Below are 13,208 nucleotides of genomic sequence, written 5' to 3' on the forward strand. Positions count from 1 at the left end.
TTTGAAATGATTTTTTGTTATTGTTAATTTGGCATTTAATATACTTGTTAATTTAAAAGTAATCTTTAAACCAAAGGCACCTGTTACTGGGTCCGTTCTTATCATTCTTAAAAATAATGGATATTTACAAAACGTGGCCTTATGATAAATAATGGACACAGAGACAGGTAGAACCAATGAATTATTGGACAGATACAAGTAAGCAGAAAACAAGAATAAGATACTACATTTACCAATTAAGATACAAACTGTAACCCAACTTTTATTCGCGTGCGATATTTTCACGAGGTATGCGAGACCCTCGTCTATGCGAATATTTGTCGCCGTAAATCACTTTAAATGTAACTGGTATATTAATGTAACGTTTGTGAGTTCTTTATGATTCAGCTGCTCTACTGGAGCTATTAAGAATAAATCAATTTTATAAATTACAGATTTTTATCAATAATATTTACACTTCTCTAGAACACGTGCGCTTACTACTGCGCTCTTGTTGCCAAGTTGACTACATCATCGGTACCAAGCTTTATTATCAGGTCTCGGAAGCCTTATTCATGCACGTAAGACCTATCTGAAACAATTGCCCATCTGGTTTTCGGTCCACTTTGCTCCCCATAAACGTTTATGGGGAGCAAAGTGGACCGAAAACCCTTGGCTAGCGAAGATGACAATTGCATTAGTTTTCCTCAACTTTCTCTTGTCGACTTCTACGCCGACACTGACCCTCTGACATCGTTCTGTCTCCGCTTTATATACCCCTCTGTCACGTGATAAAAGCTTCGGAGTACAAAACAGGAAGTCTCAAAACATACTCTAGAGAACCGAATGGTGTAATTGATTCTCATTAAGTACATCCGATTCACTTCGTTTAAGAAAATCTAAATTGATCGCGAAATAAGTCACCACGAACTATTTTATCTCCTGCAAATCGCGAAATTAATTCGCGAAAAATAGGTTTAAAGTACTAATGTCTAAGATGTTAAAAGTATAGATAGAGCGATGTAGAAGGAAAATACTAGCAAATTTTGCAAATTACATTTCCCTTTGTCTGCCCCCTTTTTTCAAAATCACGAAACAAATCCTAATTTGATCATGTAACCGCAGATCACACATCAGAATGTAGAACTTCATAAAACTAGCATTCTTCATTTATTTACTAAAAGTTTAAGTAATCTGTCATCCGGAGCTCACTGTTTCTGGAAGAACCATATAAAATTAAACCTTGACCTTCAACCTACTTCAAATTCCAGGAATTTTTTCCGCATCCAAGCCTAGGCCTGTCAGTGCTGTCATTGTTTTGGTTGGCTGATCAGTTTATCAAAAGATGTTGTTATTCCATATCAAAATTTTTCACAGCATCCCCATCCTCCATATTTAAAATATTAGTCAGATCAGCGTCAGCAATTGCAATACTAAAAAATTGTATCCAGTGAAGAGAGATTTAAAATGAGTAATGGCTAAAACGAATGTTTCACTATTTTCCGTTTTCTTCAAAACCTTTTTTGCATTTCAATTTCGGTGGATATGAAGCATTTATGGCACACATTAGTTTTTGTTCTTTACGTAAGTTATTTTTATTTGTTGGTCAGTCGTATTACAAATCTGTACACCATGCTAAATCTGGCCCAAGGTGAAGTCGCCCGTCACCGAGTTTTATAAACCGTAGTTTGATAAAAATCTAAAAAGAAACGAGAGCAAAGTAACGACTTAATGTGAGATACAGACGTATCGAGGATTTGATTTACCAAATGAGTACGAGGAGATTCACGTCATGAAGACTTTACAGCAGGTGACGTGACCAACTTGTTCTCCCGTGATTATAACAATATATTGCTTGGTACCCCGTGATGATCACATGGAATTCTGCATCCTTTTATAGTTACATTTGTACAAATACCTCAGAACCACGTAGTATATAACTATTTTACCATTGGTTCCACAACACGTGAATGTTACCAATGGTTACGCGCTGTAAGGACGATTACCCATGGTTACGCAGAACGTGATGGTTTCGAACCACATGCATTTATAATGATTTAGCTCCACTAGGTTAGTGTACGAATTGTTACAAAGCCTTCACACGGTGTCGTGCCAACATCCAGATTCCCTTTTTTTTACACCATACAAAGCTTGGGTGCATAATGTTTCATTCCAACCCCTAACACAATTATTAAAGATTCTTCTCTATAAAATACACGCGACTCCCGTGATCCCACCATTTATACCACTTTAAATTGAAAATTTACAAGATGTTTAAAAGGAAAGATGCATCAGCATAGACTATGCATGTGTATGTACATGTCTTTCTAGAGCTACAAAAAAAAGATAAGAATACAGTAGGTCATTGTCGGTGATATTTCTCCACTCATGACTAGTGCACGATCCCAGTGTGTATATGTAACCACCTTGTACATATATTATATCGGTAAGTAGTCTGAAGGTAAGTATTCTGTGGGGCGGCTGACGGTTCCCACGGGTCTGATTTGTTTATCTATTCCGGTATATGGCTAATTTCTTTAGTTGTCATAGAACCCATTGATTGTCAACAATGATCTCTGCAGCCCTCGTACTCCTTATTGGTCAGTAGTTTTATTTTTATACCACCACTCATCGAGGCTAACTTAATTCTTAGCTATAGTCTGTCCCAAGATATCTTGGATTCATATTTTACTTTATTGCTTGATATTTATAAATACCTCAGGGTTCAAAAGTATAAAAAAAATTCCAAGATTTCTCAGTCGAAACGCCCCTGTTAGCTTATCCGGTTTTAATACAATGCTAAAAAATGTTATGTCTACGGAGATTTTGTATTGCAGCAAGCCCGGATGATAACGTTGAAAAATTGTGCGATGTATTCCGAGTGTATTCCGAATGGAGTAAAGATGTAAACATTCCCCATTATAAATCTCCGTAAGGAATCTGTTTTCGTTCCTGTGAATTTTTCTGAGTGACAGTTGATAATGTGTCAATGAAATTATCTTGGAAATTATCCCTTTCAACTATTACAATTGCACTTCTTTCACAGGTATGAGTATTTTTTTTTTTAAATCGTCCAAATGTGCTGCATAAATATCTTGGGACAGACTATAATTGCGTTCCTCGAGCACCCGCTCTACGTGTGAAGGAACAAAAGGGGTGTTCTGGCCCGGTTTAATTCTTAACGTAATTGATGCACGTGGCTATTTCATATGTTGTTTGATTAATTTTAACTGATTAATATAACGGATTATAATTAATTGGTTTTTTTTTTTTACTATATTACGATATCAGTTGTAATCATTTAATATCAGAGTATTATTTGAATTTGGACTTATTTTGATTCTTCGACTTTTGGGCTTTTAAGAAAATTGTTCTTAGTTAGATTATTCATTAGGAAATTTCATGTTTGTTGACTAATTTTGTTAAAACTAACACATCAAACAATAAAAATTCATGTTATTTGTCAAAGTTAGTCTAACTAAGGGCAATTTTCTTAAAAGCCCTAAATTCCAAGAATCAAAATAATTCCTAATTCAAATAATATTCTGTTAAATAAGTAATTATAAATTTTTGTACGTTTTGCAAACTTTCTATCAAAATTAGAAACCACGTTAGTTATGGCGGCAAGTTTTGAATAGTGACGGGACCTACCTTTTTAGTCACTGTCTGTATCACTGAAAATCTCCTAACAAATGTGTTTGAGCTAGAAATTACAATCATTATCCGTCAGGAATAAAGGGAATCATATGCAGTGGATGTAATTTATATATAAATATTACCAGTTTTATTATTTGTGTGTTAAATTACAAACCTGGCGTACGTGTTTGATTTGTATACGTGTGTAGATTGTTTATGTATGAGAGTTTAAAATCTTTACTATGTACGATGACAGGACTAGACAAAAGGGTCACAAGACTAGTTCTACGTGCACTCTTAACTAATCATACACAGGACTGTCACTCTCCGCCTAGCACAGCCCCTTGACATTTCAGGTTTTTCTGTTTAATAAATGTCTATTTTAACAACGACCAGAGTTACTGTTAGCTTCGTTTGAAAATAACATAGAGGTTATAGTTTGTTACTACCTTGTCTGTCTGTCCACAGTTCCCGCGGTGTTTGGTGCCTGCCCCCAGGATTGGAGACAGGTGGACAGCCACTGCTATATGATCAGCCATGCCAAACTCACTTGGCCGGAATCTCAGGTAAATGTTACTGTTTATGCTGTATATATCGTCAAATTTAAAATTGTAACTTTTTAATATGAATACACACATTGTATAATTGAATACCTTTGATCAACCCCATATCTTCATAATTGTTTTTGAAATGACGTGTTATATATATATATATATATATATATATATATATATATATATATACACACACACACCATCACGCTTCAAATAATGTCATGTTGTTCTTCAGGAAATGTGCCGAGCGTTGGGCGGCACTCTGGCGACCTTTGAGAACAGCGCCGACATCAGCGCCATAGCCTTCCAGCTCCACGGAGGTCAGTGTTTGTGACGTCACTTCATTTATTTTTTCCTAGATATCATATGGGTATCAGCAAATTTTTATCGAGAAGCAAGACTAGCAACACTGTTTATATCTTTCACCACAAAACTCATTTAAATGAAAGAATAGCAATATTGGATTTCAAAGTTGTTCATATTTTTATAGACACCAGCAAACACAAATTCAAATTTTATAATTACACTTTCATTTGGTATAAATGAGTGAAGTGCAATAATGTCCACATATGATGATATGAAATACACGTGTTCAGATGACTCAATGTTCGTGGCATTTTTTATTTATTTTAATCTCTTTAAGAAGAAACGCTCCGTATAGATATATGTAAATGTTATCTAAATATATATCTAAAATATTTGGATTAATACTTTACTTAATCTTAGTTTATGGCCAAAAATATCATATGATGTCGACCACTCAGCCTCCTTAAACAAAATGATATCCTTGTCTGTCTATCTAGATATCCTTGTCTGTCTGTCTGTCTGTCTAGATATCCTAGTCTGTCTGTTTGTCTGTATAGATATCCTTGTCCGTCTGTATCTAAAGATATCCTTGTCTGTCTAGATATCCTCGTCTGTCTGGATATCCTTGTGTCTAGATATCCCTGTTTTTCTGTCTAAATATCCTTGTCTGTCTGTCTAGATATCCGGGAGGAGAAGATCTGGGTGGACGGAACTGACGCCGTCTCTGAGGGACATTGGATCTGGGCCTCAAACGGACATGACGTCATTTCCTCTTTCTCGGGCCGTGTGTCCAATAACGACAAGGACAAGAACTGTCTGAGCATGGACTCCGATCACCACTTCCGGTGGTACGCGGAGAGCTGTCACTCCGAGGCGTACTACATCTGCGAGAGGCTCAACGTCGTGTCAAGGTATAGAGACTTAATGAATGATGGGCCATTGGTCCATTCAAGTTATAGCAATTAATACAAACAGTTTTAGTACCGTTATTTTTAATGTTGTACGTCGTGATCTGTTTAACAGTTTATTATTGTGATTAGTAATTTTTAAAAACATCTCCGATCGATATTTTAGTTTCAATCTTGTTTTTTTTTCATTATTTAATTTTTTCCATTTTTTTTTTTATAGCGGAGCTGGATCCGTGGTGGTAGGATAGAAGGCAGTGACGTCATCAACGGTTCAGGGGACTGTGTCAAACCATCACAAACCTATGTTAACGAATTGTAACAATTTCTGGCAAAACAAGAGTGTCCTTCAAGCATGCTTTTCAATATAAATCCAGAAACTCTTTTCAGCGTCTCCATGCTATATACTAACTTCAGAATATCTGCTAGCTGACATTTTTAAAATAATATAAAACCCACGCCGCCAAACTAAATTTTAAAGTGTTATTTGTCTTGAGGGTGCTTTTCATACTAAGAATTTTCTCAGTCATTCTTATAAATAATTATGTAAATCATACGTAAAGAAGCTTTAGTATCATAATGGTTTTGATGTGTGTCAAACAATTAAAGAAATAGCTTACAAGGTAAAACAAGTTGTAATAGAAAATATTAAGTACATGTATAAAATCTCTAGAAAAGTGGCGATTTATTGAAAAAATTACAGTTACAATTTTTTTTTTTTTAATAGATTGTGACACGAAGATCCCTACTATTGTCTATTTCCCTTTGTACATGTATTGCTAAGCCTTCTATGGTTATCTCATCGTTTGCAGATTGCATTGTGTGGGGTTTGTGACCTCAAACACACAGATTGAATTTTAATGTCTTGCTCCCTTCTTTAAAGAGCAGATTCGTTTTTCGGTAGTTTATCCTTAAGAAAAAAATCTAAAAATATTGGCAGGGTGACAGGGCGACAGCTTGAGGTATACATAGTCATGAGAATCCGTCGGTGAAATATGCATCGAGACTTAATTTTATATGGTTATTTTCCACAATATGTATGATTACTATTTTAATTTTTGGGAGTTGATTTTTAATCAACTCTCCTATGCAGTCACTCGGACAAACCGAAAGTGAAACAGTGTTTGGACCTCAGCACAAATCATTGCTCCTGACAAGACTTAGTTCTTGAAATTAATTGATGAATTCGATGTAATGTATGCTAAAGCATTGTTTTTCAAGGAAACTTATTTACAAATACCTTAGAAATAGTCAGATTTTAAATGGTACGAACAATTTAACTATTTTTTGTAGTCGTATGTATTCCTACGCCAGAGTTCAATATAGTCTCGTTCAACTCGACGCTCGGCTGTCTCCGTAAACCCTTGTCGGAGATTTACGGTGTCAGCCGAGCGTTTGGTTGAACGAGACTAGAGTTCAATATTGCTTGGATCCATACAATTTTCGAGAAATATTTCTACCACTGATACATAGTTTGATTGAATTAATTTTATCTTTAAATATAATTTAACATGATTCATATGGAAGTTTCTCGACATTCTAGTCGAAGAAGTTCAAAAATTCATATTATAAAAATATGCGTAATTCAAATTAGAAACTACGTATACATGTACTTGTCATGCAAAATAACATATCATTGATTTTAAAATAAATAAACATCGACAAAATCAACTCCCGTCAGTTCTTCAGTACTTTGATTATAATTGTAATCTTCTCAAAAGATTGATGTCGTTTCAAAAGTGAGGCCCTCATTGTGCTACGTACGGCCGTGTAATCTATTCCATTCCAAGACTGATTGATCAAATTCATTTGTCTGATAATTAATGAACCCTGGATTGTAAAAAAATAATAATTATCAGCAACTATGAAATCAGCTGTGTTCAAATGAATTCTCTTTATCCACTGTAAAGTGCCCAGAGTTTAAATGCGTTAAATTTTTAGTCTTTTATAAAATAACAATTTGACTTTGATGGAACACCGTGTTCTTTCTGACTGACAATGTAGAATAAAATGATGTTCTGTTCTTTGTTGCTCAACGTCTCGTCCAGAATTTGTATTTCATTTCGTGACATCTTTAAATCAATGAAGAGCTTAAGATGGCTCACTACACCTTGAAATAGATTCTCAAATCAGAAAATTACTTGACTGATAGAAAGCATGATGGATAAAAAGTACAGTGCATATGTCAAATAAGCGAAAAAATATGCAATCTTGGTTAAAAAATTCAAATTCTTTACAACTGATTCAGTTAATGTGAACAAAAGCCCCAAGAGGATTCGAACTCATGATTTGCGGTTCATATGCCCGATACTTTAACCAACTAGAAAACTGACCAGTCAGGAAGGGCCCCGCTATGACAATTAATATACAGAAGTGAAAAAAACTTTGAATTCCATCCTCTTTATATTAGCAATGATGAAAAATAAATGCCCGGCATAAGATGTAAAGAACTGCAATATATAGGATCTCATGATTTGTAGTTGGATATGATTTTCATCCAACAATTAAAGTGTTGAACTGAGGGGTAAAAATATAAGGGTGCAGCTCATGGAATGAGAGTTTAATTTGAATACATTTAAAAAAATATACCGGTATATGAAAATTATAAGTAGCAACTGTATTTTTAAAATTTCAAGATAATTCCTGAATGTCCAAAAACTCTAAATAGTAACCTTGTATCTGCATAAAACAGGGATAACCTCATGTCTTATAAAAAAAAAACTAAATTAAATGTGTATCTAAAAAAGATTTAAACAGGTGTTTTATAAAATGCAAGCCTTCAGTGAATGCAAATACATTGTATCACCCAGAGTTGACCTCAACTTCAAAACAAACATCAGTTGCAGACAAAGGTGTTCATTAATCTTCATATGACAGATAGAGATAATCCTCTAAATTTTCTGCAGCAGGCAAGATAATTAATCCCAGGGGGTTAATTGTTCAGCTCTCTCATCCTTTTCTTCTAAATTTACAATAAGATTTGTTTTTTTTCAGAAATGACAGAATGGGGTTACTATCCGATTACCTGTTAAAATTAACAGCATTAAGGCAGAAAAAAATAAAATAAATAATTACAAAATAAAATAGTGATAAAAGATATCTATATATATATCTTGAATTTAGAATTCAATAAAATTATCATTAATCATTTGTACGGTATTTTAACCAAAATAAAGTATAAATATTATATTTGAAATCCATATTTGAAAGAATGTACACAATACTACACATCATTCAAAATTGACTTTAACTTCAAAACAAAGTTCATTTACAGACACAGGCAGTGCAGTAATTAATCTCAATGTGACAGATAAAGATAAAGCTTAGGATTTTCCTCCTGTGGAAGGTTAATTAATCCCAAAGGACAAATATTGCACAGCCTTCCTAGTTTACAATGGTAACATTCTCAGCAGTTATCTCTCTTTGCCAATTCATTCTTATGCATAGTTAAGGAATCTACCCCACCACCCCAGCTCCAAACAAGAAGACATAGAGAACCAAACTTAGCATTAAAATATGTATTTCTGCCTACTTAACTACCATACCAAATTTGAACTTGATTGGGCAACCATAAAAAAAGTTATTAGAAAAAAACCCAGAAAATTTGTGGACGGAAGAGTGACAGACGCACGGACAGAAGGACGGTCGGACAGAGTGATTACTATAGGGCACCCGCAAATCCTTGCGGGGCCCTAATACGCAATGACGAAATTTAACCATATCGATTGATACAAACAATTAAACAAAACATTTAAATTGCCGTCTTGTAACGTACTTTCTTAAAGAGTATAAGTCTAATTGTAGTGAGGTACCTTAACGTTTCAACTAAAGATCAAACAACACAAGAACAGCATTGTGTCAAACGTTAAATCGACACAGAACCTCGTTTCTCTAGTCTTCCACGTGTATTAAACAGAAAAATGTCCAAAGGACAGAATCTGGCCACTCAGGGATTCGCGCTCTGTCGCGACCCTATATCACGTGACCACTCCGTTCTACCGCTGCGCCACGTGGGCGATATGTACCTTATATTTTGAGAAAAGAAAACACAAATTGTCATTATTAACTGTTTATTGGCATATCATAATGTACACAGCCAAATCACAACACTAACACAAGGTCACGTGATAGTCACGTGACTGATGTTACGGTCACATGACAGACAATGAGTACAATTTTTTCCTTGCAGTGAAATAAAAAATAAATTTCTACAATAAAAACTTCATTTCTTATGTTTAATTTTTGATTAACTGAAATGATAATACGTAACTTTGTGTGTCTTTTTTTTTCATCAACTGAACATTGCTTTTTGAGATTTTGATGTGTAATACTGACTTCCGGCCCGGGTAACACCCTTTGAACCGATCATGGCAAAGTTTTGGTAATGCAATGGCCACACGATGAGATCGGAGTAAACTGTTAGACTTGTGAATGCAGTACAATAGTGTTTAATAGTCATGGAGAAGCTGTATAACTACTGCACACTCTTTGGCAATAAAGTCATAATTTTGGTTTTATACATGTGAGCAATGTTAATTAAATGAGATTTGTTTTAAAATAATATCTTTAAAAGGCAAGTTAAAATCCTTTGATATGTATAACATACTTCGTAATTTAAAACGCCATAAAAACAAGATAACTAAAACCTAAAAACCCTCAAATTTGAGCAATAAAAATCTTCACCGTACTTAACGCGATATAAATGGGATACAAATTAAAACTACAATGTATTGGGGTGATTCGCAATGAGAGGTAATATCCTAGATTTGTCGACCCTAACTACAGGTGTGTATTGATTTGGAGTTTATTGTCTGATGAAGTTTTAGTAGCATTTGACTAGTTAAACATGAACAGATTACAGAAGTTGTCACACACAGTAGTACATGCATACCTGAGCTTTAGCGAGGCAGCGGCCACCTGGAAGTACCTGTGTATTTACCTGTGTACTGTGATGTAACAACAGTCCTGTGACAGGACCTACCTACCAGGTCAAACCCACGCTACTATCGTTTTCTCTAAGACTGGTACCCTGATAAACTGGTCTCCAGGTGGCCACGCTTTGTTGACCTCGTTGAAATGATACACAATGAGTTCCAGTTTCCATGGAAACACCTTTAGTGTGTATTTCTTTGACAAAATAAACCAAAAAATATATATAATATGTATAAGTTTGACATCTAAGACAAGTCTCCTATTACATTTGCAGTAAGGCACATACTTAACATGAATTATTGCTGAAACTACAAACAGCATACAGTAAGCCTCTAGCTCTCACAAGAGTTTGTTTTAAATAAATTTCTAATTTATATCAATAAATCAAAATAAAATAAAATTTAAAAAAAAAAGAAAAAAAATATTTTTGTTTGTAACAGCACTGTCTGTAAGTTAATCAAAGTGTGTTAACATCAAACAAAGAAAAACCTGTGAGTTCTGAATACAGACACTGAAACATTACAACCCAACCAAAGAAAGGGGCCGCTTAGACCCCGTACAACAAAGGGCAAGCAGGTGCCCCTTACACAGTAAAACAGTGTGCAACCATTAAAACAAACAAGATATATATAGCAATAATAACAAGATCCTAAACACTTTTGATTATTTAACCTTCACAAACAAAACCGTAACAATAACATTGTCTGGAAACAAAACTTAAAACACTGCAAAAACACTGACCACAAAGTAAGGAAAAAATATAGCTGTCTTCTTTGATATAAACCTCACCATAAAAATCTGTTTCTCGTAAAAATGAATAAGCTACATACATGTGTGATGCCCCAACCACAGGGACTCTAGTCTACTACGCACCGTCTCCTCCGACTAAGCCCTGAGTGAGGGGGGTATATACAGGCTCCCACGGGAGCTACTCTAGTACAAATAGGGTGACCTTATTACAATAAGGTCATCAGCCGAAAAGAAACTAACATGACACTATCGCAATCAGGTCGCCCCTAGTGGAATATTTCAATTTTCTGTTCTCTAATAGACTTATAAGAAAACTGCTTAGCACTTGTGGAGTGCAACATTAGAATGTTGACATTTTGATTTTACAACAATATGACCACTAGGGGAGACCTTCAGACAGAAATACTGAAATTGTAAAAACTCTACAGGACACAGGTTTGCCTGTTACATAGGCTCAGATATATTCTGAATCAAACCAAAATTTTAACATAGTGTAGTTCAGAGAATATGATTTTAGAAACACAACAACATGTTGGCATCTTGACTGATCATTACAAACTAACATCATTCAAAGTAAGGCTTAATAATAAAAAATAAAAATAAAAAACAGAATGTCATAAATTCTTTGAAAAAAAATTGAAACAACACCATTTTGTTAGTGTAATACCCAGGCAATAAACAATAGTGTTGATTTATTTTGGCGGTGATATCTGGTGATATCTAGGTCTTTGATGTTAGTCTGTAACAATGTGTGGAGTATCATCATTGACTAGCGGGGGCATATATCTGCTGCGGATACATGAGGCATATCTGTCCTAGCATTTACAATGCTGCTGACTCTCACCATCTATCTACACTAATCTATATATAGCACTATATAGAGGGCTGGCTATTCTCCCAGACCAAATATGTACAATTGTCATGGAAACAAATTTAACAGATTTTTTTTCTTTTTTTGAGTAAATATCATAATAGTAATGAAAAAAATTATCATATGCATCTTTGGTATACAATCCTGATTAAATTGAAGCACATTACTATTTGAGTCAACAAAAAAAAAAAAAAAAATTAAGACAAATCATAGCATCCTGTTTCAAACAGGTTAAACCAGGCCATATACGCAATAAAGGAAATAAAAATAAAATAATGAACGGTCCCTGTGGTTGAGGCCAAGGGAAGTAACTCCTGCCGACACAAAGCTCCGGGCACACAACGAGCGACAAATAGGTAACACGAAGAGAACGCCACGTGGAGACAGTCAGACACATCACGCGTCAATCTACGTAGAAGAAAGCAAAGGAATTAGACACGGTTACTGACCACCACAAAGTGTGACCCCACCCAGGAAAAAGTTCCCCGGACGACTCCTAGCTAGCCCCCCTTCCCCCCTCAGCCAAAAGATCCACTCATTGTTCTCATAATCTGACTTCATGGTTTTACAGAAAAGACATTTATTTCATTCAAAGTCACGAAATAGTTTAAAAATAAGATGCTGGTTTTGTGCTTTAAAGATCTCAGTTGATTTTCTGTTCAGGAGGAGAGGTATACGGAGCCGCTAGGAGGTGACCTGGGGGAGCTGTTTATAATGAAAAAGAGATGGCACATAGCAACAGAAGGGGGCCAGGGTGATCTGTCACCTGAACTTTTTTTCTTCTTCAAAAAATGATTCTTTTCTTATATCAATAACTGCCCGTCTACCATACTTTTTTGATGCTATGTGCCTGTAAATGAGGAAGCCACCCTATGCCTTGTTCAGTTGGATAATGTTACTTCCAAAAGAAAAAAGCACTAAGAACTTAGTGTTTTATTTGTAAATAGAGTTTCTCACTTATACATTGTCAAAGTTAGGTAGTTTTTATACAAGAAAAATATAAACAAACAGAAATAATTCAAGGATCTTAATTCATAGATGGTGAGAAAATTGTCAATTGTTTTGGTGTTAAATTATGGAATCATTGGAGGAATAAATCTATAGCTTATCCATAAAAGTTGTAACTTAGTTGTACCTGTGGGTTCGTCATCCTTTGAGCAGTTTTTAAAAGAATTTTGACATTGTTCATTCCGCTAAGAATGGCCTATTGGTTTATATATCTGCAGAAAATTGTCACACAAAATGGCAAAGACAAAAGCCATGCGAAATCAGTCA

The 13,208-nt window shown here is 34.9% G+C and overlaps 2 protein-coding genes across 13 annotated transcripts in view; one reads left to right on the forward strand and one right to left on the reverse strand.

Moving 5' to 3' along the window:
• Window positions 1–2,440: 2,440 nt before the first annotated feature.
• LOC128184646 (snaclec stejaggregin-A subunit beta-1-like) lies at window positions 2,441–5,853 on the forward strand. The gene is made up of 5 exons (XM_052854209.1): window positions 2,441–2,579; window positions 4,084–4,181; window positions 4,405–4,489; window positions 5,155–5,386; window positions 5,604–5,853. Exons 1-5 carry the CDS (start codon window positions 2,549–2,551, stop codon window positions 5,629–5,631), a joined length of 474 nt encoding a protein of 157 aa, XP_052710169.1. The 5' UTR covers window positions 2,441–2,548; the 3' UTR covers window positions 5,632–5,853.
• A 5,503-nt stretch (window positions 5,854–11,356) lies between these two features.
• The window catches only part of LOC128183066 (CUGBP Elav-like family member 2), a 37,812-nt gene continuing 35,960 nt past the window's right edge, over window positions 11,357–13,208 (reverse strand). For all 12 annotated transcript variants that reach the window (XM_052851903.1, XM_052851908.1, XM_052851905.1 and 9 more), the window contains one exon: window positions 11,357–12,341. The gene's annotated coding sequence lies outside the window, so the exon portion shown is untranslated. The remainder of the gene's footprint in view (window positions 12,342–13,208) is intronic.

This window comes from Crassostrea angulata, chromosome 5 (assembly GCF_025612915.1).
Source record: "Crassostrea angulata isolate pt1a10 chromosome 5, ASM2561291v2, whole genome shotgun sequence".
In the NCBI taxonomy this organism is placed as follows: Eukaryota; Metazoa; Mollusca; class Bivalvia; order Ostreida; family Ostreidae; genus Magallana; species Magallana angulata.